Consider the following 24,673-nt stretch of genomic DNA (forward strand, 5'->3'; position numbering starts at 1 on the left):
CAGACCAACTCCCAAATCACAGTTAGGACAACAAAGGCTGTGTTGTGAGGAGAAAAGCAAAGGGATAAAGCAAATCTTACTTGAGCTGTGGATGAGACTGAGGCTTCTGCTGCGGAGCAGGTGGCGGAGCTGGCTGTGGAGCTGGCTGTGGAGCTGGTTGTTGAGCTGGCTTTGGAGCTGGCTGTGGAGCTGGCTGTGGAGCTGGCTTTGGAGCTGGCTTTGGAGCTGGTTTTGGAGCTGGCTGTGGCTCTGCTTCCTTTGATAATCTGGTGCTGGGTGGACCTTGGGCCTGGGGCCGTGGCTGCTGGGTGGTGGGTCCAGGCGGGCGCTGTGGCTGGGAAGCTGAGGGCTTTGCTGCCTGCCCGGGGGGGTACATGCGCTGTGGCTGCAATGGCTCCTGGCTTTGGGATTGCATTCCTTGGGGTTGCACTGGGCCCCCTAGGTTCAGTACAAGAAAAACTTCATAATGTTATAGTATCAAAGAAGTCTTATTAGATTTCATATCCAACACTTTAAAATCATCCTGGAATGAGACTTATTCTACTTTTGAGGCAATACTCTATGCATACGGACTGCGGTCTCATGTAGTCAACACTACACATCACAACTGGTACATTAGGAACTTGCTTGGAGCCCATATAGTTCAGCCTTAAAACTGCTAAGTACAAAATTTATCCCAGCAGCAGTGGTACTGACTTCAAACCAACTCAGTATAATTCTGGCCCAGCTGAAGGAGAGGCTGTGACAAACTGAATACCCCAGCTGCTATTCTCTGTGTAGTCACTGCAGTTCTGTTCCTCCAAAGTTTTAAAATTATTTCTGTAATTATTTCTTAGATTCACACTTGTAGCAGTAAAACAGCTTCATACTGAAATTTTCTGGCTAATTTAGTGTCTTTTGATAAGTTACTTAACCCCTTAGTAGTGACAGATGTCAAGAACATTACAAGAAACACAAGGAAGCCATAACTAATTCTTTACCAAGGAAATCTTTCCACTGAGAATCATGGCAAAATCCTGTATCAAGTGTGAAACTACAACGTGTAGTGGAGACTTGGGTTGTGAAATCCATGGCTGAAAGATGCTACATCATCATACAGGGGTTTCTTTTCTGCTTTCTGCCTGGAATAGTGCTGTGTCAGACACCAGCGGGCGTGCTGCTTTTATCTCCTGTCAGATGGCTGAGTGTGGTTTTCTGGGCTGATGTTTTTTAGAACTGAACCTTTATTCTTTCACGTGAGAAGGCACACAGGACAGCTGAGTTAGGGGGAAGAAAGGACAGGCTGAGATTCTGAGCAATTTGTTTGCAGAATGTTTCAGTCAGGGTAAGAGCTTTGCTGAACAGTAAGAACTACAGAAAACAACTTGTGACTTTTCAGTCTGGCATAGATATTTAGCGCAAGCAAAAGACTTAATCTGTTCAGGTCTCTCAAAGAAAACCTTCATATCTGGAAGTACTTCTGCAATATACGATGATTATTATTAATTGCTATTATACTTAGCTTTCCACTCACTCTATGAGATTCCAGTGTATGTGTGTGAGAACAGCATGTCCTAAAGCTTCAGTAAGTTTTAATACAGTTGTAGCAGCGTGTCGTGTAGAAAGATGAATAGCACGTACTGTATGTTAAGGAATGTGCCTTCATTGTTTATTAATTTGAACCACTTCTGTAGGAAATATTTGAAGGTGATAACATGGTCTTGCAACATCTTAATAAGGATGGTTTTCTTATTAGTCTCCTTTCACTCAATATTGAAAAACAGAAAGGTTTCTTCCCCCGCTTGTACATACAGGCTTGAATGCCAGAAACTTTACACTGAAGACAGATATAACTTTCTTTTTATTGCACATTAAGCTGTACAAGATATTTCACATAAAAGATATACTGCTGTCACACTTCCAGCATTTGCTCACTTTCTTGCAGCTGGGTTGTACAAAAGGCAACAATCATGAAAGAAACTTTTACCAAAAATAACTCAACAAAAACTGAACATTAAGCCTACACTGTAAAACATCTGTTCCCTGTTACCCACAATATTGCACCTAAGCATGCTCACATGCAGAGAGACATTTGGGCTTGCTTCTGGTCTGTGGTATGGAGGAATGGTGTGTGCCCTTGTAAATCCTTTACAGCCCACAAGCTGCAGGCCTATCTGCAGCAGCCATCTCTTCTTTGCACACACAGCTCACCAATGTCGTGTGAAAAGCACTTGTGAATACTTGTACTGCTACATGCAAGAAATACCAACTACTTTAAATAAGATCCATCTTCAGATTCATCTCTCCACCCCAGGGCAGTATGGTTTTACTTTTATGGTGTCTGGAGGTAAGGATTTTGAACCTGATTCTAAAATGGAATTTTCTTAATATAGAAGAAAATAGCCAATGCCATCATTGGAATGATCACTGACCCAGACAAATGCTGATCACTAAAGCAAAATATTCATGTAATTTACTGATAGGTAGTAAACAGTAGCACTTACCACAAACATTTAAATAGCTAATTATGCATACCTTAATTCTCATCTTACCAGCCAGCTTGTACAAATAAAAGAAACACTAAGAATGATGGTTCTCACTGATAATTTTTTCCAGTGTTTGTAGGGAAAACAGAAGCAGAACATAAGGCTGTTTTCCCTTTCAACAAAACTGTTTGCACTAAACTAATGGCCACTACTCATCTTTGTACACATTCAAGATTAAAATTATAGTTTTGTGGCTCACTTGCAACTAAGCTTTATGGTATGCTAGCAGTGTGTAGCTTGTGATTCTAGGCTAGATTTCTCCCAACAGATTAGCTGCCTGCCTGTGTATTTCTTGTAACATTACATTGGAAGTTGCTGATGCAAAAATCACAAATAATTTACCTGCAGAAAATCTAGCAGTTGTCAGGCATCTCAAGTCTTTTTGCATGTTTGATTTCAAACCCTATTTCTGTGGATAACGCTGGGACTGACCTTCCTTTATAGCCAGCTGGATATTTCTAGGTTTAAGCCAGCAGACCTGAGTTGGTAAAGAAAACCAGTTTTGGACATTTTTGTCTTGTTTTTCTAACCAAAGGGCAAGATCCCCAGCTGGTTAAAGGTACCTTGGTCTACCAACTCCTAACATCTCAGTAGTTGACAAAAATGAGCTCTTACAGGAAGTTTAACAGTCCTTGAGGTACTTCTTGCCAAATAACCTGGGATTTCACTCTTAGGTAAGTATAGGAATTTTTTTTAAAGTATTTGCATTAGTTTTCATTAAAAATCTCCATAGAGTACTAATTCAGAATGACAACAAAAGGTACTACTTAATTGAAATAGGATACATTAAATACTCACACTTTCACTGAGATATTGCACATAGGTGGCCCATTTACATAGCTTTGTAGCTAGTAATTTAATGCAGAATTACTAAAAATATGAATACCAGTATGTAAAATAGAAGATATTTAAAATATTCCTTGGGAAGAACTGTATCTTATGGAGTCACTGAAATATCAGACTTCCACTTGCGTGTAAGTAAAACTCAAAGGTTAACAAATTTTATAAAATTATAAATAAAAAGCCTCACTAGCAAATTCTTGATATAGACTTTTAAAAATAGATCTGGATCACCTACCTATTTGTCATGCACACGCACAGAAAAATAAAGGCTATGGGCACAGTGTGCACACACTCACAGTCAGCAGGGGGGTTTCAGTCGGAACCTGGGTGGGGGTTTTACTTAACAATATAGAATACTCAAAAAATACTGTCTAACCATCCATAATGTACAGTTGCACTGGGCTCCAAAGAGGCACATTCTTTGTACACTGTTGACAACAGCCCTGAAATCACAAGTTTTACAGAGGAAGGTAGGTAAGCATTGCACGCACAGACATGAACAAGGAAACAACCAGACGGTAGAGTTGACACTGCATAGAAAAAACACAGTCCAGGTCAGCACTGAAACAATGCAAAAAAAAAACTGAACAAAACCTGCTATGTTTGCTTTTAGGATTGGGTGTTTGATTCTTAATTTTTCTTTTTTTTTTTTTGCCCATTTTGCTTTAACCCATGCTTTTTTTTAGTCTCAATCATCTAAGTAGCCTGGACTTGTTTTGGTCCTACTGCAACGCCATTACAGTCGAGAATGTACTGTAAACAACCTTGAGGTGGTGGTCGCTGAGGTGGGATTTTGTTTGGCTCTGGCTCCTTTAGTGATCCACTCTGGAAAATACATTTGAAAACAGGAGAGAAAAAAAAAAAAAAAAAATTAAAAAAATAATTAGAGTCGTTTAGTTCCAATTTTCCACTAATTTGTCTTTACTTTGCATTAGGAATCTCTTTATTGGTTGGGGCTGAAAATATATACTTTGAATTTACTCCAGATAACATTTTCTAATTTAGTTGCTGTCTGACATGATAGATGAATTCTGGACTGATCCAAAGCTGAGGTTTTTTTTTTAAAGGAAACCTGTTTTCCCTTAGCAGCATGTGATCAGGATACAAGGAGAGCCTTCCCAAATCTTACCTCCATCTGTGTATGGTCTTTCACCCTCAGGTCCTAGCACCCTGAAAGAGATTTCTGCATCTCATTCCTTCTGCTCTCTTTTTTAGGTTAGACTAACTAGAAAAAATGGGCTGCAACAGATACCTTCATGCAATTTAAGAAATAATTTCTTTTTAATGACAGTCACTTGTACCTGGAAGCACTAGCAGGGTGGGATTTTTTTGCCAGTGCTAGTTTCACTTTGAGTCCCTGACTGGAAATGGGAAGGGAGATGGACTGCTCTAGGTTAGCTGTTTTGCTCAGCAAAATGAAAGAAGGAAGCAAAAACCCACAGACAAATAATGAAAATAATTGAAATTACTTCATGCTACCCCATCTGACATGTTATTAGAAACACATGTAATACTTAACTTTTCAAAACAGGAGATTTATTTGGCAGCATCCTTTTCAAATGTGTACTTGTCAAGAGGAAATGATGGGCCTGAACCAAAACCTTGGAGCACAACACCCTCTGGGAACATGAGCATTTGAATCCAAACTTTGTCTTAGGCCCATCTCTAATATTTTGAAAAGTGAAATATGTTAAATCATTGGATGTAATAGCTTGGGTTTGTTTTTTTTTTTTTTACCAAGGATCCAGAAATTAAATTGCCATCTGTCAAGAGGGAGAAATCCCAGAATGTATTAAATACTCAATGTAAAATGAATTAAATATGTTTCTTGCAAAGCTTATTGATGGTTTTTTTTCTGATAGATTTGTATTTTATCTTAGTACTACAGAAATAAATCTTACTCCTAGTGGTGTGTATCCCTGCACAGCAATCTAGAAGTTACACTTTTCAATTTTACAAGACAACAGCACTCTGCTGTGTGCAGCTGTTGCAAATTGCCCTGCTTGCTTTAGCTACATAAATAAAAGGACATAGGACAGGTCCAAAAACTCTAATTGTCCAGAGTTATCAGCCTTCAAAAGACCAAATGAGGAGTAAAAACACACACAAAATTAAAGAGGCAGAATCTGATCCTTGTATTAACTGACCCAGTTACATAGTTCCCAGTCAGCATCACCATAAGGATGAGGACATGTAGAAAAGGAGGTAATTTCATAAGGAAAGACACAGCCACCAGGAACATCTTAAGTGCTTTAGTGTGGGTTAAAGTCTTCTCTGTTTTGTTTCTCGCCTTCCTCTAATTTTCTGAACCACATGTAAAAGCTGCCAGTCTCTCCCACATGGTTCAGTCACGTTAAGTGCCTGTGGTGCCCACTCTGGAGAATGCCTGGAGGTGGCTGAAACAACAGGCACTTCCATCAGAAACTCCCTGGATACTGGGGAGATTAGCCCAGAGTGGAAAGGTGGAAACGTTGCCCTAGAGGAGCCAACTCCTTCCATACCCTAACGCAGCTGTTCTGGTGCCCTGGCACCCTCCTCCCTGCACCTGGAGGTTGCTCCCTGGGACACAGAGCCTGCCTCTCCTGGGGGGGCAGTGGGACAGCTGAAGTGGTGGCTTAGGGACCATCAGGAGTCTCCTCTGGAGGCCTCAGGAGCTGCTGTGAGGATTGCTAGAGAGCGAGGACAATGGTTTTAAGGAGCATTACTACTACAGCTGCCATGGGACAGACATCCCAGCCCTGCCAAGGGCCCTAACCCACCCTGTGGGGCTCTCTGCAGTGGCAGGGGACAACTGGGGAGGGCGACTGTTGCTGCCTCTCTACTAAAACAAAAGTAAAACATTACGTAGGTAAGACTCATCTTTTATTTAGAAGCTGGAAACACAGACTGGCAGTTTGAATTCACATCTACTTTCATGTTAAAACCACCCCTGCAGGGCCTGTGGTTCCTCCACACCTTGAGGCTGCAGCAGAGCTGCCCTGACAGGGCCCTGGGTTTTGTGGCACACGCCACCCAGCTGCCTCGACACGACAACATCCGTGCTTATGCAGCCTGCATATCTCCCCATCTGACAAAGAAATTATTTTAGCCCAAATTAAGCTTTCAGTAAACCTTATAAAAGCTTACTAATCCTTACCTCAACTGTTCTGAAAGCTCAGAGCCTCTGTGCATTTTCTGGTGAAGGTGCATTTCCCCTCTCTCGTCACTGACTGCAGCTGTCCTGATTTTACCACCCACACATCCTTTTTTTTTCACCAGATATCACCTGGTGCTTCCAGGAACCTCACCCACACTCCAGGCCAATCACATGGGTATATTACTTTTGCTAATTAGCCAACCCACCCAGGCTGACCCAAAAAGCCTAATTAGCACTACATTCCTAATTGAGAAATCTTACTCATGGTTTTTCAGTGGTCTGCAGCAACCCAGGCCTTTGCAAGTCTTTCTTTCAGACAGTCAGAAACCTTGATACTTGATATTAGAGACAGGCTTTGAACCACTCTTGTTTGCTGTCCTGAGCCAAGGCCTTTAATAAAATCCAGCCTTCTTCTAAAGCACCAGTTGTTGGCAAATCAGCTGCAGCCTGTTCCTCCTCACCTCTCCCAGGTGCTGTGCCAGTGGAAGAGCTGCTAACTCCTCATAGGCAACATGATCTCTGAGCAGAGCTGCTGGACCAGACCTGTCCTGCAGATGTGTTCACCTCTCTTGTGTTTTTTTTTTCTTTTCCCCTTTGTTGCCCAGCCTAGCAGCTCACCCTTCTACCACGTTCTTGCAGCACAAACATGTTTTCCTGTGCTCCAATTCTGAGCTACAATCTTGCCTGTTGCTTAGTTCAACACTGCAGGAACTGAGGGTCAGAGTGCAGCCCACATCCTGGCCAGGGACCCTGCAGAGATTCTTCTTTGGGTGCTCAGGGCTGAAGAGCAAAACTAGTAGTGCAGAGGCTAGAAACTGCCATGTTAACCATGGTTCAGTGTTACCTGAGTGAGGTGTGGCGACTATAGTTGTAAGGAGCCCTCTTGGTTTTCATTTTAGGGAACACAACTTTCACATCACATCCAGACTCCCCAAAGAGAAGGGCTTGCTGGTGTTGATGGTAACATTGCATGGAGCTGCCTGGAGAATCTCTCCTCTTCAAAGGGGCTTTACTGTTTATATAACTACTCTTAAAAATACAACTTTACTTGTGGGAACCTCTAAGCCACACGAGTGCTGCAAGGGTACCAGAGGGAGCCTTCTCAACTCTGGGTGTACCAGCTGATGCTTGGCTTGCATAATGGTCCTGAGGAGTATTGGCTGTGTTCATCAGAGCCAGTGCAGAAACCCACTAGATAGAAGCCAGATGTCTCCAGCACTTCCTTCCCTTCCACACTTACCTGAAACAGTATCCTTCAAATTTTAGGGCTGGAACTGGAGGGAAGAACTGTTTGTTCTGCAAATCATGTTGTATTAGGATGTAATGTGTGGCATTACTTCTTTTTTCTACCTCGTGTATTTAAATAAGGCAGACTGGATTCATATATACTTGAATTTTGAATAGTCTGAAGAATGCTGAAATGGGTGGGAGCAAAAGCAACAACTTGGCAGGGAAACAGCCCTTGGGCAAAAGAGATGCTAAGCTGAGTCCCAGCAAAAATTGATTTTCATTTGGCTGAGTTTGAAGATTTTGTGAACTATAGTTGGAGCATGTAGAGTTGTTTTTGGGTTTGCTTTGTAATGCAACAAGAGAAGCTTTTCATGGGGATTTCAGGACTTGAAGGGAAAGCCACGTTTTTCAGGTCAAGAAGGAGAGGGATCAATTGAGAACTGCCAAAATAAGAGCTGAGTTAGAGCTCATAAAGGAACAAGAATAAGCAGTAAAACAATTAAGTAATAGGAGAAGTAAGAAAAAAAAGTGATTGCTTAGGAAAGAAGTAATTTAGAGAATTTAAGGAGGGTATCAAGTGAATGTTTGAAGTGTCACAGATTATGGTGAATACAGGAGCAAGGGCAAGAAGGCAGGTGAGATAAAAGCTAAAAATGAGATGGAGGTAAAAATCAAAAATCTTCCTGGGCTCATATTGGGCAGACCAGATATTCTTCATCTGAGAAATCAAAACCAGCTGACTTGTGAAATACAGAATTCTGTACCAGATACCTCTGACACTGGAAATGCACAAGTTACACTGGAGAAGGCTGAGCACTAATGCCACAGGAATTGCACTGTGGATAAGGAAGTGGCTGCTGAGGAGACATTTATTGGAGAAAAACTAATGGGAAGGAAAGAACTGGAATGTGGAACTCAAGCAGAATTTTCACTGAGTTGGCACCAAGAAGTATCCTCAACCTGTAGCTAATACAGAGGTTGAAGACTACAGGACCAAAATATCCTAAAGAAAAAATGAAACTGATGAGGGGAGTTTAAAAAAAAAAGGTAAAAAAGAAACTTAAATGCAATGTCCAAAGTACTTTATTTATGGACTAATAACATGCATCTGTCAGAAATGCAGAGTTGACTAACTGACATCTGATGGGAAAGATTTGTGCAGTGAATCTGATCCCTCAAGCAGTGAAGTGTTTCCCATAGATGCTGGGCAGGGTGATGTGCAGCATTCACAGCACCCTTGCTCAAGGAAGATGAATCTGGCACAGAAAGGGCTATTAAACTGACCAGGCAGATGGAAGAGTCTGTACCTACAGCATTTGGGAGGACGTGTCCTGCTTTATTCAGCAGGATGAAGGGCTGGAAGACAGGACAGCTGCTTTTTAGCAGAGTATTGCACGGGGAAGAACTAGGCAGAGACCAAGCTAAGTTCAAGGACAACGAAACCAAGAAGAAATGGGTACAAATGAATGAAACTGGGCTGAAAATAGGCACATACTCTAATTTAGCAAAGCAGTGAGCTCCTGAGGTGGCTTTCTAATGTGGAGCATCCAAAAGTAAGCCCCCCCTCAGCCCCTTGCTGCTCCTGCTGTACAGAGCAGGAGGCAGGACACTGCTGGGGCTGAGCCTGGCACTGCTGATAGATCTGCTGCTCTGTGTTGCCAGTGGCACTGAGCAGGACTACAAAGGCTTTGCTGGTTGTTGTATTCTATATTCCCTGGGGGCAGAGAAAGGCAGGGCAACAGGCCTGCTTCTAGTTACAGTGGAGAGATGTGGTGAGGCACACCTTAAAAAGAAGCCACCTTCTCTTTGCCTGGTGCCCAGGGGGGCAGCTGGGGGAGAGCTGGCTCCTGCAGTACCAGTGTTCAGTCTTGCCCTTCTCCACTGAGGAAATCTGTATGGAAAAGATACTCCCAGCAAAACTGATGCCAGCCTGGAATTTCTTCACACTGAAGTTGTGATCAAGAATTTTAAAAATTAGAGCAGCTTTTTTTTACTGCTCAACCAACTTCCCGAACTAGCCGTGCAAACCCTGTTGAGCTCTTCCTCTGAATGGGAAGGGAGATGACTTCTAGGAGCAGAACACAAGCTGTAAAGCTTAAGTTTTACTTGGAATAGTATTATAAAAATGCCCTGAACAGGGCTTTCTTTTCTAATGTCAAAAGTATTCTAACCTAGATTTTATAGACTGTTTTCCACTGCTGGATAACTAATTGCTTCCAAGAGAGTAGTTTCCTTCTTGAATATCTTTACACAGTCTTAAAAATGAGAACCCTAGTATGGACTCCCTGCTGTTATTGTCCCTGAGCTACTGAAACAGGTCAGCTCCCACTGCCCATTCCACCCTATTTCTGCTATTCTGCTGCACAAAAATAATCCCACTTGGCAAAGAGATGAGGTTTCTAGAGAAGAAGCAGGATGTCAACTGATGAGGGAAAAAGGATTTCTTACACAGCATCACCAGCAGAAGCTGGATGGTCCCCTTCACAGCCCATCAGTAACTGTGATGGACCAGGATGCAGCCAGATTTTACTACAGCTCTTCCTTACAGAAGCCAGATTTCAACTTCTGGTTTCGAAAAGGGGAGATTAAAAGCCTGCAGTGGCACAGCAGCTTTCAGGCAGCTCTTTCCAGTGGAAAAATTGCTCCCCATAGCCAAGGATCGTGAACGATGTGATGGGAGAGAGCTCCCCCTGTGTGCTAAAGCTGCTGAGACCCACACCGGTGGGGGTGCAAGTTGGTAGCAGAGACAGAGCTCTGGAAGGCAGAGGGCCAGGCTAGTGAAGGGGCACAGCACCCAGAAGACTGCCTGAAGTCCAACGTCCCTGCACCTTTCTCAGTGGACAAAGACACCTCTGTCTGCAGGGAGGATAAAGGTACCCTTGGGCTTGGCAGGGTCTAAATCCTCTGCTGCTGTTTGAAGTTGTAAGGAAAGTTTCGACCCTGGAGCCCAGGGACTGACCCTGGCTGATGCTGCCTGGTATCTGCTCCTCCAGCCTTGAAGTAAAAACAAGCAGAGGTTTGTTTGGGCCTTTTTTTTTTTTATAATAGGGGATGGCAAGTGATCCTTGCATGGACAGGAGGAGGTGAAGATGAGCTGAACTTCATCTGGACACACAAAGACCCATCATTATTGGATCCACTCAGAACTGAAGTTTTTACTTTGGAATAAAAGAGTTTGGAAAACAGATGGTGGATCTGACTCAAGTCCAGTCTTAAACCCCACATTTTATCTGTATAATATTGAGCCAGTGTTACAGAAATTGGAGCTGGGGGAGGAAGGGAAAAGAGGTGGAGCAAAACCCTTGAGCTCTCCCCTAAACAACAGCAGAGCTGAGGACTCTAGTACAGGAGCAGAGCAGAAGACCTCTCCATCAAAGCTTGTATGTGCTTCTCTTCTTGTGGCTTCTCCACCAGGGGAGGTGCTGGTGGCTGGTCTGAACCCTGACAAGCTTCTTCAGTCTCTCTGAGGAGCTGAGAGATCCTGGAGAATCATCTGTGAGCAGCTGAAGACAGGCTGGCAGGAAGCCAGATGGAGGACTGCTCCACCACATTAGTGTCTGAAGTGGTGGAGGGGGGAGGAGGTTGCTTCTTTTTTCTGTGGACAAATCAGGAATATTTGAAAATGAGCTGCTCTGCTTTGGATTTTTCTGTGACTTCCCTTGGTGCTTATCCTTGTTGAAAAGCTGTAATGCAGATTTACCACGTGGTCATTATTCAAAATAAACCAGTAATGACTGCTGGGGATGGATTCCTTGCAAGTCAAACATGGAGTAAAGCCAAGTGGCTCTGGTTAACAGGTTAGGATTTAAAGGTCAGAGAAATCAAATAAAAAAGTCAAGGGGAGACAGAGAATGATAACAAAAGAAGCAGAGGGGAAACACCCACCACAGTAGGGAAAGGAAAGGAGATCAAGGAAAAGCCTCCAAAAAAAAGATGTTTCTATTAGATTCAGCTTAAATAAACAGAATCAAAGAGTAAAAATAGATGAGAAGGAAGATAAAATGAAAAATCAAAAGGGTGTTACACGATAGCAATTATAGCACTAAGACAAACCAGAGAGATCTAACATGGCCATTCCTGTTTGTGTGCATGGCAGCTATTGCCTGCTCTGTAATGCCAGGATGATTGTCTTCCCTGTTGGAATTTTGAAAAGGCTGGGGTTTGCTCTATGATGGAAGTGGGACATTTTTTTGAAGTCTCCCAAAAACTGCCCGTGGGAGAAGAAAGCTGTTTCTCCCAGAAGTCTACTGAGTACTTGTAAAGGGAACTCTATAGAGGCGGGATCATAAATGCTTAAAAATTGTTTTCTTTGTTCTTGAGGGCAGGCACTGAGGAGTTGCAGGATTCTCAAGGACAGTGTCTGCTTCTGCCAGTACAACTGGCAGATGGTGAGATGATTGGGAGATCATCTGACAGAAGATAACAAAACAGTTAACAAAAGCATGATTTTGTCATATGAAGGAGGGCAGAAAGAGAACAGTATTGTCATTATGTAAAAAACAATCAGGGAAAAGTATCTATTGACTTGCTTTTTCCTGTGGACTTCAAATGAGTATATCTGTGAGGAACTCCTTCTCTTACCAAGCTTGGCTTGGCTCTGCAGGGATCAGATATTCTTCCAGGAACACTGCTGGTGATCAGCACTCAATATAGAGTGTTCAGAAATAATAATAATAAAACCGTAGCAGTATCAGGTCACATCCTGAAAGATTTTACTTCATTTGGACAAATATCTGTTGATGTCAGTAGAAATTTTGACCAAATACTACTAATACTACTAAACCTGTAATCTGTGCCCCTTTGTCAGTTCTCTCTTACACTCTGGATGTCATCAGACCCCTTCAGAAAGGGCCCTGGGAAGGCACACTCTGCAGGCACACTGGCTTAATTGCTGGCACATCACTTCCAAACAAGCTAAGCAAGATAAGCACTTTTTACTGTCTTGCTTTAATCATCCTCATTTAATGGACACATTCCCAGCTAACCAGAAGTGTCCATGCAGACATTCATCACCAGCAGATACCCAGCAAGCTCTTTACCTGCTGCTTTTGTTGACAGTTGAGACTGAAAGAGCAACAGAACTGAGCAAGGCATCCATCCCTCTCTTAGTAATTACTCCATCTACTGGTACAGGATCTTAAAAAAGTATTTCAAAATAGGTTATCTTAACTTCCATGATCAATTTGTTAGTAAAATCTCTGCTCAACATTTGTATGGTCCACCCCACTGCTTTTTAATTGCTGTCAATATTAACAACCTGCAGATTAATTTCCCTGCATGAACTTTACCAGCATGCTACAATACCTGCGTGTCCAGTCCAAATGCTCAAAATTATTCAAGCTTTGTGCACTGAAGTGACTGTTGTAGCTCCATGGGTCTCCTTCCCCCAGCAGCTACAGCCTGAGTCTGTTGTGATGACTGAAGAACATTCACCTGCCCTGAAGAGGTGTCTTACTCAAAGCTGGACAAAAACATCCTCGGTGTAGTAAAACACCAGCTATTATTTAATACTTGTGATAAATAAACTTGACTGTTGTAAATTTAACTGGAATGAAGTGTGCCTGAAACGTGGCCTTTTAGCAGGATGTGGTGAGCTCAGGGTCCACGCATGTTTATTTTCTTCTGCTTTTCTTAATTCCATACATTTGTATTAGGGTCTACAAGGGGAACAACTGCTTTTCTTCCGTTTTCACAAAGATAAAATAACTTAAAGGTTAAAAACCCCTTTGATTAAAATAAGCCTCTCCTCTTCCAGATAAAAACAGCTAAGCATGTGTATAGATATATATATATAATGTATATGCAGGTGTTAAGGCAGCACATGACTTATTCCCTATGAAAATAATGAAAACTCAGGAAGTGGATACATTACAAGAGCAGTATGAGACACTTTCAAATCGGGAGGATTTAGTATTTGTACAAGGTCTACCCAATTCCTTACGGAACGTGACACAGCCCTGCAAGGTGAGGTGTGTGTGTCACACCACAGCCCGGACCGCTGCAAACCAGCGCTCCCACCAGAGCAGGAGCCACAAGATGTCACTGTGACCCCGGGAACCGGAGCTCCCTGCGGTGGAAGGGCAAGAGCTTGAACCTTCCAGCGTTTCAAAACTGACTTGTCCAAGCCGTTTTCCCAGGACGGCTTTAGGAACGGCTTTGACCTCTGTGAGCTTTGCGAGGCCCTGCGCTCAGCACTCGGTGAGGTCGACATGCCACAGCAATCTCTCTCCCTGCTCCTTTGGAGTTTGGATCTTTCAGATTCTCTGCCAGTATTTTCAGAAAGGCACCTCTGCTGCTGCTGCTGCTGCCTGACTGATTTTCCTTTAAGCCACAACAACAACTAAACAAGCATTTTAATATGAAAACTCACTTGCTTACTCAGATTTAAAGTAACTTCTAGGCAGGTGGACAGTGCAAGTGGTAAAGAGTAACTGCTTAGATTTTGTTTGTAGCCACTGGTGGCAGGCAGAGTCAATACAAACTTGCTGAGGAAGGGGAACACCCAACAGAAAAAACCCCTTATTTATTGGTGATGCAGAAAACAGGAGATGCCAGATGAACACCTACACAGATCTGTTGCTTGTTTAGTGCCAAGTTATACTCCTGTTTATGCAGAGCAACCTGCTGTAAGACTTTGGAAAGGTAAACAAGTAAAGAGCCATACAGAAAAATCCTCCCTTTTTCCAGGGGCAGAGAGAGAGAGTCAGGCTAACCCTGAGTGTATTTAGGAGCTGGGCTTCCAGCAGGTGTTATTCCACACATATGGGTGCAGTGGCTTGATGGTGATAGAATGCCACAGCTGCCCTTGATCCTCTATGGAAATGGCTTCCTAAGAGAAAGAAATAGAGCACGTATGGTTTCAGATCATTGAGAAACCTTCTTAGGGCAAGCTGTTCTTCAGTTGCTCCTGCTGACTGTCAGTACAGATCTAATTACACCAGGGATTGATTTGTTTTGCACCAGTTCAGCAGGGTTCTCCCAAACGAACACTGAAACTGTATTTACCCTCACGCCTGCAGAATGATTTAGCGTAGTCGTTGCATTTCTTTGTCAGGCAGCCCTGCCTTCCTGACATAAGGAAGGAAAATACAGATGTTCCTGCAAGTAAGTGCTGAGGGACTGTGCCAGAAAGAAATTCTAGGTGGTGATGTTAATTGGTGGCATGACCACAGCCTGGCTAATGCCAGCAGACTGAGCCTGGAGGGTCTGAAGGGGGGTACAGAGAAAAAGTCCAAGTCATGGTTACGCTCCAGGTGACCTTGTCTGAGACCGTGCAAAGCAGAAAGTCATTTAGAGATGGGATTCACACCTCAGATTTAGTGCAGAAAAGTTTACTCCTAACAAGCAGACTTAACACTGAATTCTAGATTTCCATCTAACTCCATGATGGGCTCCTTCCCAATTAAGTGCATTCCCTTCAGTTAAGATTGAACCCAGTTACTGTGCTGACCATCATAAAAGCTTCATTTGAAACAAATTGATTTGAAACAAATTGCTGCTCATCAGAAGTAGTGTCCTTTAAAAAGAGAAAAGTCAGTTCAACAGATGGACTGTAATAGAACTGTGACTACTCCTATGGAAGCCCAAGAACAGGTAATTTGATAGTGGCTTGCTTTTCCCTCTGGGGGTAATACTTTGGTTATTTACACTGCTCACATTTGGTTCAATTTTCCCTCTGAATACAGAAAAATAAAACTGAAGAGAAATGCTTGGCTCTAGTCAAATTATATAAGGGATCAGGGAATGGAGAATGAGTAAGATAAAGAGAAAAACAGGAAAAATAGAAATAAATGGTACCAGATCTCTAGATGGCTGAAGATAATAAGGGCTCCTTGACCCCAGTCTCTGCTGACCTTAATGCAATTGTACTGAACTTCCCTGCGGGTGAAGAGTGAAGAAGGTAAGAAAACATTTTAGAAAAGACTGTTAAAAACTTTAGGTTCCACTACTCTGGTCTCAAAATAATGGAAGTCCTGTCCTCTTTACTTCTGCATTGCTTATTGATTTTGGTGTGTTACTCCCTTCTTTTAAATGGAACAGAAGGAGGATGTAGCTGGGAATGCTGCTCTGGATGATGTTACATTGCTATGGATGTTGTGTCTGGGGTGCACACATTTCCTGCCATTAAGGACAATAAATTCCTAGCTCTTTTGTATCTAATGCAACGTGGTCTCAACAAAGCTTGACTGCAATACCATCTTCCTAATACCATTTTCCTGCTGCTGTGGGGAAGGGTCCATCTTCTCTCTCCCCACATAAGACTGAAAAATGCCTTTCAAGCCAGCAAAACAAGAGTGGTGTCTTTTTGCTGATTTAGCCAAGGACAGACTGGAACAGGCCCCTTGCTCTACCAGGTAAGTCCACAGCAAGAAAAGAGCATCAGGGTTCTGATAACTGGCAGAAAAATGGGCAATAGGTTAAAGATGCCTCTGACAGAGGATGTACCTGGCCAGTGCTAATTGGCTAATTTGAACAGTGGTACTTGACTTGAACAGTGACTTCTGATCTATAAAAGAGGGCAAGATCTGCAGGCCCAGGGCTCTCTGCCTGCCCAGGAGGAGACCCTGCTGCAGCACCAGAGCCATGGGAACCTGCAGGAGACCCTGCTGCAGCACCAGAAGCTGTGGGAACCTGCAGGAGACCCTGCTGCAGCACCAGAAGCTGTGGGAACCTGCAGGAGACCCTGCTGCAGCACCAGAAGCCATGGGAACCTGGAGGGGACCCTGCTGCAGCAGCAGAACCTGCCTGCAACACCAGCCCTGCTGTCCGGAGGAGCCGAGAGGAAAGGGGAGGACCCGCCTGTGCCCGCTCCCCAGGGACCCTGCCTGCTCCCTGGGGATTCAAGGCCGCTCCCGAGGGATCGCTGCCTGCCCAGCCTGAACCCAGCCAGACCAGGAGCTTGCCCAGCCTGTCCCTGCCACCTGCCCCAGGACCAGAGCCGTGCTTGCCGCAGCTGCTGCTGCTGGGAGGGGTCGCCCCGGTTCCCGGGAAGCCCCCCACGGATCTCCTGCCGAGCCTGCAGCCCGGGAACCACGCGCTGCAGAAGGAGGGTGGGCACCCACTCACACCCACACACCCACTCACACCCACACCCACTCACACACACACACACACACACTCACACCCACACACCCACTCACACACACACTCTAACTTTCCTGCCCGGCTCAGCTCCTGCCCTTTCACTCCACTGACTCTACCCCTCTCCCTCGGAGTGTGCATTAAATAAGACCATAGCACCCTTTTCAGTCACCTTTCTGATTTACACCCAGACAACCTCTCCTGAACCTTGGCCCCTCAGTTGGTGCTGACCCTTAACAAACCAATTGATTCGTCAACTAAACCTTGGTCTCAGTGACAATCTGTGAGTGTGGTGAGGGGGTGTCCCAACCTACCCTCTGAGGTACAGTCCCACAGCGGCTGTTCCTCTGGGAGAGGCCACGTGTGACCCTCGGGCTCATTCCCAAACCTCTCCAGGAAGCACCCGACACCCGGGAGCCCCGGTACCAGCCCAGGACAGCTGCTTCATGCACAGCTGCTGTGACAGAAACACAGAACAGCCTGCCCTGAGCCACCACCTGCAAGGTTTTGCAAACCCAGCCAGCAGAAGCTTCAGCAGTGACCTGACCTATCAACAGATGGAGACAGAGAGAAGTGATTCCACTGGCTGGAACACTCCCCTGGGGAGATGCACCTACTGGTTTTTAAGAAAGATTTGAAAGAGGCTTCTCAAAAGGTATCCAAAGAGGTTACAAAAGGTGGAAATTCACATTCCCGTCACTTTCTCACTTGCAAGTAGAGCAGGTTTATCTCATGGAAAACTTATTAAAACAGTATTCCCAGATAATGTTTGGCATATATTTTAATCACGGTTGTGAGTAAAACAAGCTGTCGTTTTTAAAAATTCTATAGAAACAATTTAATTTTTGGAAATGATTTTTGGATCAAATGTGATGGAATCAGATTGGACTTCTCTGAGTCCAGGGACTCTTGCTTTTTGTGATGGTGGGAAGACTTGTAAAGTTGGTGGTCAGAGCAAAACTGGTAAACGTCGACTCCTGTAACCAAGACTTTCTACCCCAGGAGGGTTGGATGAGGCTGTCAAAGGTTTGCAGTGACCTGTAGCCTGGGAGCACAAGAAAAAAGCAGCAGAGCCTGTTTGTGGGCTGCAGCAGAGCCAGGTGGTGTCAGAGCTGCAAACTGGAGCTCTTCTCCTGCACAGATTCTCTGCCATGTACCAGGAGAACTTGTGACTGAGCCTGTGCAGGTGTTTATAGGGAAATAAAGAAATAAGAAATATACAAAATCTATACTTAAAAATTCTCAGTGTACCTGAAATATCAGACTAAAGATGTAATGGGTGTAGGAAGGACAGGCTGCACCTCTGAGGTCCCTGGTGGACACAGAGTGCTCTCCTGACCTTCAGAACACACTGCAAGGCCCATCATTGCCATCAAGAGTTGGCCGCAGAGCTCTAAGGAAAGACTTAGCTTTCCCCAGAATCTCTTTGTTTTCTGATGGGTTGGAATAGCCCTGACCATTGCAGGCATCTATAAAGGGAGCACTCTCTTCTGTGCAATGCACCCAACGCAGCGGGCAGATTATACAGAATTTTTTTAAACCCCGTGCAGATAATAAGGGAATTCAAACCATGGCACATCTACAGCTGCAGCCCTGCCTGCAAACTGCTCCTTTAAAGGCAGAAGTAGCAAAACCACACCAAATTACTCTCTGATGTTTATATTAGTTTGGTTTCTAAGACCACACATCCATATGCAGATAGTTGATAAATGACTGGCTTGGCATTTTGTGTGACCTGCAGAAATATGCAGCATCCTCCTGCCCCACAAATGAGGGGACTGTATTCCCCAGGATTAGGAAATAATTCCTCAGATTAGAAAAGGAGAAGACTGTTTGAAGAGGAAAGGGACAGGCTTGTTTTAACAGGCTGATTTTATTCTTAGGAAAACAACCTAGCTACGAATTAACTGCACATGCTGAGATATCTGTTTTAAATACTACAGATCTGCTTCATGGTTTTCCCTCAAAGCTGGGAAGATTAATGTGTGCTTGCAAATAGGATCTTCTTTGGAAATTAATTTCCCCTTTGTCTGTCCTAAACTGGTGGATAATATGACGAGGCAAATTTTAAGGAAGCAGAGTCTGATTAACCAAAAGGAAAACTACCAAATATTGCAAATATGCTGAAGGAATGTCTCTCATTTTGGTCAACTGCATTCCATAATTTAAGGACAGGATAAGGAAAAGAAGATTAATGCGGAATAACATCCTGTTGCCAATAGCAAAGGCTGAATTCTTGAGTAACCTAAACTGAGTAGGAATCTAATAGAAGTTCAGCAGCTTGCCAGCAAATATTATCTTTGGATTCATCCAAAGCTTTTTTTGTTCAAGAGGAAAAAACCCTTTTCATGGACATGATGAGTGACAGCAATGACTGAGGAATTTAGGAATTCTCTTACAATGTTCCTTGTGTCCCATTTTCATTCTAAACTTGCATAGGCAGTTTGCTTTGGAAATGAATAAAAACTTTTATTTACATAAACAGATAACCAGTTTCTCTGAATGACACCAGTAACCAAAACCTTCTCACTTAAAATCCAGGGAAGCACACCTACCCAAGATCTTACTTCCCCCCCCCAAGCTGTGAAATATCAAATGCTCTAAATGACTGGATCCATTCATGTTACAATAATCCCTATGATTGTTTTATACTTTGATTTGTGTTGACTTTTATGCTCTGGGCAACTCTGAATTTGTCTCTAAGCTTCATTTTAATACATGGCTAATTTACTAGTTCTCAAAGAAAGTGTCATTTGGCATAAGGTGATTCTTCCCCCCTCTCCTTGTCTCTCTTGTCTTTCTTTTTCTTTTCTTTTTCTTTCTTTTTCCTTTACAATGGACTTGAGTCATGCTGGATGGAAACTTCTCCATTGTATATGGTTCCGTGGTCGAAACAATTTTGTGCTTAGTTTCAAGTGGCTGTAATATAAATAGAAGCCACACCACTTTTTTTATGTGGGATGATGTATTTTTATAACTTAAAGCATGATGATATATTTGAAGAACAAATTAGTCATTCTGCCTCAAGAACTAGTCTGTCTGAGGTATGCCACAAAATTGTTTTCAAATTGTTTACCTGGTGTGGAGCCTACGGGGAGTAAAAATAGATTCTTGATTTAGGCTTGGTAATTCCTGTATTGCAGCTTGGTTTATTCTGCTGCTTAACTGATTCCCATGGAGCTGTGCTGGTACAGGGCAGCAGTACAGTTCCTAATGGTTTATGTCAGAATGTACTGGCATGGGTTATTCCTTCAGGGTATTGAAAGAAGAAGATGAGAGCTGTAGCTGCTGAGGCTGCTCTGGATCACATTTGTTTACCATGTATATAACATGTCTCAATGCATGAGGGAATCCTGGAACAGTCTGGGGTTAGAAAAGACCTTTTAAAGATGATCTAGTCTGAGCCCTCCTGCATGGGCAGGGACACCTCCCATCAGCCCAGGTTGCTCCAAGCCCCATCCAACCTGCCCTTCAACAATTCCAAGGATGGGGCAGCCACAGCTTCCCTGGGCAACCTGGGCCAGGGTCTCACCAGCTTTAGGGGAAAGCATTTCTTCCTAAGATCTGACTGAAATCTCCCCTTTTTCACTTTAAAACCATCACCCCCTTGTCCTGCTACTACAGGCCTTGGTAAAAAGTTGTCTTGATTTTTCTTATAAGCCTCCTTTAAGTACTGAAAGGCCACAATAAGGTCTCCCCAGAGCCTTCTCTTCTCCAGGCTGAACAACCCTAATAGGGAACTGGGGGAATCTCCTGTTCTCACAAGAGAGATGCTCCTTTCTGTGTTCCTCCTCTGGACCTGCTCTAACAGGTCTGAAAGGTAGCAAGGCCAGGGGCAGAATTCTGCACCCCCACACTTTGACTCCAAGGCCATGAAAAAATAAAACACATCCATTTGCAACCCTTGACACAAGTTTTGTAGTATGCTAAGTATATTCCAGGAGTTTCCTAGATTTGAAAGGTATTTTCATGAACTGCAGCAAATAAAAAAAGATTGTCATGTAATTAATCTCTCAGAACAACATAAACTATTGTCTTAAATTTTTTTTCTGACATCCTTGAGGCAAAGATGGTCTAAGACAGTGCTGCTTCCTATTTCCATGATACTTTATACAGATGTAACTGGAATGAAACAATACAAGCCAGGTTCACTGACTCCACAGTTACCAGTTTACTGGCAGAACCCCACCAGCACTTGGACTACTCAATTATATCTGGAGATAATCTCATTTCAATAGGACAAACCTATAAACTTGTTGATAAGCTCTTGAATTCTCGTAGTTCAGGGTATGTCTGCATAGTCTTCCAGCCAAATTCTTGGAGGAAAATTTTGAGTTTCAAATTATAGAATAAGATTCTCTGTTTCACAAACAAAAGTCTCCTCCTACCTGAGGCTGCTGAGTGGCAGTGGGTCTCTGAGGAGATGGTATGGGAGTTTTGGACAACATTTGGTTCATTTTGCTTATGACTAGCTCAGTGATATGTTGCCTGTCTTCGGTCTGATGCTCACCGATCAGAGGCATCGCACAGTCCATGACCTGGAACAGAAAACAACACATCAGCTATTGACGTGGCACCAAAACAAACTCAGCCCACACCTCTGTAGAATGTCAGCTCATCTGTTGACTTCCTTGTTTTTAACAAAAGCCCAACAAGATCTGTAGAAATGCTACACGTATCAGCAGCAAAGCCCGAGCGCAGGGCACGGGTCAGCAGGGACCAGCAGTTTGACACTGACACCCCTGCCCAGCCCTCAAGCAACGCAGATGTTCTGTCACACCTGGGCACCCACTCTCTGGGGAACACTGCTCCCGTGGGGACCACACAGCAGGTACAGAAAACAAGGTTCCTCAGGCTATTCAGTGGTCTGCCAAAAACCTGAAGTAACTGTCTGCTCCTCTGCCTCAGCTGCATTTCTGATGACTTTCTCGTCTGTTTTTGTGGCTCATGCCACGTTCATCAGCTGAACTAGAACATGGAAATGCAAACCAAAACTTCAGCTTCCTTTGCTGGATTTCTGATAGGGAAGGCTGGATCCTTACTGATTAATAATTTTTTTTTAATATAACCTTGTCCTACTGATCTGCTTCTTGGGCAAGCAGTGTGGCTGCAGCGCAGCTGCTGAAAAAAGAAGTAAGAATGTCTACAAAGAAAGCAGGTATCAGAGAGGCAAATAAAAATGTGCACATTTCCATTCTAAATGTGGCAGGTTGTGTTCAGCAATTATTGAATTCAGCTATTCAGATGAATAAAAGTAAGACTTCAGTGGGTTTTGTTAATTCCACACATTTGTTATTTCTACAGTGTTACTACTTTTGGGGCATTGGTGTTTATTTGAAGGGAAATTGAAGCCTAAGGTAATAACCCCAAATATTATTCACACTGGGCAGTCTTATTTCAACAATAAAGGGATTTAATTCACTTTTGAGAAACTGCAATCCTTTTCCAACAGGCATGAAGGCTCCTCAGGAGCAGGTGAAGGCCTGTCCCCTGCAGCCCTGAGCCTGGTGTTTCTCACAGGTGACTGGGCCCTACGACACAAACAACAGCATTCATCACTACTAAGGGGCTGTCAGGGATGACAGAATTGTTGTGGTAGGAAAAGAGCTTTAAGATCATCAACTGTTAACCCAACTCTGCCCAGTCGGGTGCTGAACCACCTCCCAGGCAGTGAGGTGACAGTGGCAGGGCTGTGCTGGGTGGCTGTCACCAGCCCTGAGCCAGGCAGAGTCTCTGCACAACCCCAGTCGTGTCCTCCCAGCCCTGCTCTGTGCAGAGCTGCCAAACCTCACCACACTTCTCACTCCTTCAGGCAGCTCGTGCACCAGGCACAAGAACAAGCTGTGCTGGGAAGAGGGGAGGTGCTGGGGGGGGGTTGAAAAGGATCCTCATGGGTTTTGCAAAACTGCAAAGCCAGTGAGTTTTATTGGGGGGTGGTTTAATACTTTAAAAAATGCGCCTTCCTGGGTCTCTTTGGCTCCTGACATTCCTTCTCTACTGCAGGGAAATGGAACAAGAGGGAAAAGGTTCAGCAGAGTCAAGAGTGCTGGAGGACCCTTGCTGCCACAGGCAACTGTAAGTGCTAATGGTCAGAGGGAAAACTTCCCTTTTCCTCACTCTTATCCCATCTCCAGCCAAAGGAGCAGTCAGAGAGCTCTGCTGCTGCCAGGCAGGGCTGTTTGGGCTAGAGAGCCTGGCTGCCCTCTCTCCAGGTGGGCATCCTGCTGTAGGCTGTTATCCTGAGCTATTTTTGCCAGTTACCCAGCCTGTAAGGGTAACTTCCCATGAAGGGAAGATATTGAAATGTTGTGATGAGACCTGGTTCTGCAAATATTTATAAGGTGGAAGAATTCTGTCATCCATAGGGGTGACACAGGGATCAGCATAAAGCTTGTGCATCTGCACTGCATGGATCCCTCCTGAGGTGGAGGGATACAGTGGGGACAGCAAAACTCTTCTCAATCCATCAACCTACCCTCAACACTTTTGTCTCCTTTACAGACAAAAAGCACAGTTTTACCTTCCTTCCTTTAGACATGCAAGTGCTTCTAGGAATTAGACACAAAAATTGGGTATTTAGAGATGTGGATTTAAAAGAACATGCACGTTCATTCTAACACTGGAATGTCATCCTTCATCTTGCACAGTGGTGCACGTGAGCTGTGAATAATATTTCCTAAGCCTGAGGATTTGCAAAATATGGTTAAGTGTTATGGAAATTCTTACTGAGGCTGATAAAGACTGCTTTGTTCTAATAATGATAATAGCTGGAAGCCCACAAGCATTTACATTATTGTTGTTTGTTTGTTTACAAGAGACATCAGCATTGTGCCCTGGCAGCCAAAATGGTGGCAACACTTCTGGGAGCTTCAGACCTAGGATGTCTCCTTTAAGCTTCACCAATGTTTAAAAGGCTTCAAATAACCCCAAAGAAAACAATGAAATTATAACTGAAGTCCAGAGCAAATGTTCCCCAAGAAATGAATCGATGTTTCTCCACTCTTGGGCCACATCAAGAGTATTGCAGAATGCTTCTATAAAATTTAGTATATTTTCTATATAGACATTTTTAAGAGGAACATAAGCAATGCTTTTAATTGAGAGAAAGGTTTTGAACCAATGTGGGCTGGTATTTCTGCATGGGTAAAATGCAGTCTTGCTGGTTGTCTGGCTTCTGCAACACAACCTGTTTGTGGATTTACTTCAGTATGAAAGTCTGTCAAGTTACTCTTGCAAGAGTAATATGCAAAATGCCTGGAGAGAGGAGGCAACTGCATCTGCCAGATACTTTCTCCAGGACTGTAAAGTGTTAATAATGACTGACTGTTGGAATGTTTCAGTGTCAATGGGAAGGACACTGGATGTTTGGTTGTTTGCTGCAAAACCTCTGATTTTCAGAGAGGGAGTTATCTCTGCAGACTAAAAACCTGCCCCCTTGCAGGCAGGCATTAATGACAGTTATTTTAAAAAATATCATCCTTCTCAATACCAGGTATATTTTCACCCCACTCTTACCAAAAGCAAGTTACCTGTTTCACAAGTGTGCAAAGAAAACCTCATTTTGTTTATCATGCACTTATATATATTAAAAAAAAAAAAAAAAAATATATATATATATATTTGTAATGACTGTGAAACATGTTGTCTAAAATAAAATCCTGACTAAGGATTAGACAGGATTAAGATCCAAAGGATGGGTTGTGACTGAATTTCTGTTTTTAAATACTCCTAGAACTGCAAGTTTGCATATAAACGTTCTAGAGGAGATACTGCCATGTTGTTTACCAGAACATGTGGGAAAAGTTCTATGGCTAAGCATAAAAAAGAAGCCTTGAGGTGTGGCTCAAAACTTCATGAC

The 24,673-nt window shown here is 43.5% G+C and overlaps 2 protein-coding genes across 4 annotated transcripts in view; both read right to left on the bottom strand.

Annotated features, from left to right (window-relative positions):
• Positions 1–24,673, bottom strand: part of TSEN2 (tRNA splicing endonuclease subunit 2) — a 603,350-nt gene that overhangs the window by 144,895 nt on the left and 433,782 nt on the right. The window lies entirely within an intron of this gene.
• Positions 1–24,673, bottom strand: part of SYN2 (synapsin II) — a 178,585-nt gene that overhangs the window by 3,497 nt on the left and 150,415 nt on the right. Inside the window, exons 10-12 of the mRNA XM_051627100.1 lie at positions 21,204–21,353; positions 4,133–4,193; positions 81–438 (exon numbers count right to left, since the gene is read on the bottom strand). Coding sequence (XP_051483060.1) covers positions 81–438; positions 4,133–4,193; positions 21,204–21,353 — 569 coding nt within the window. The remainder of the gene's footprint in view (positions 1–80; positions 439–4,132; positions 4,194–21,203; positions 21,354–24,673) is intronic.

Source organism: Apus apus, chromosome 9 (genome assembly GCF_020740795.1).
Source record: "Apus apus isolate bApuApu2 chromosome 9, bApuApu2.pri.cur, whole genome shotgun sequence".
Classification (NCBI taxonomy): domain Eukaryota; kingdom Metazoa; phylum Chordata; class Aves; order Apodiformes; family Apodidae; genus Apus; species Apus apus.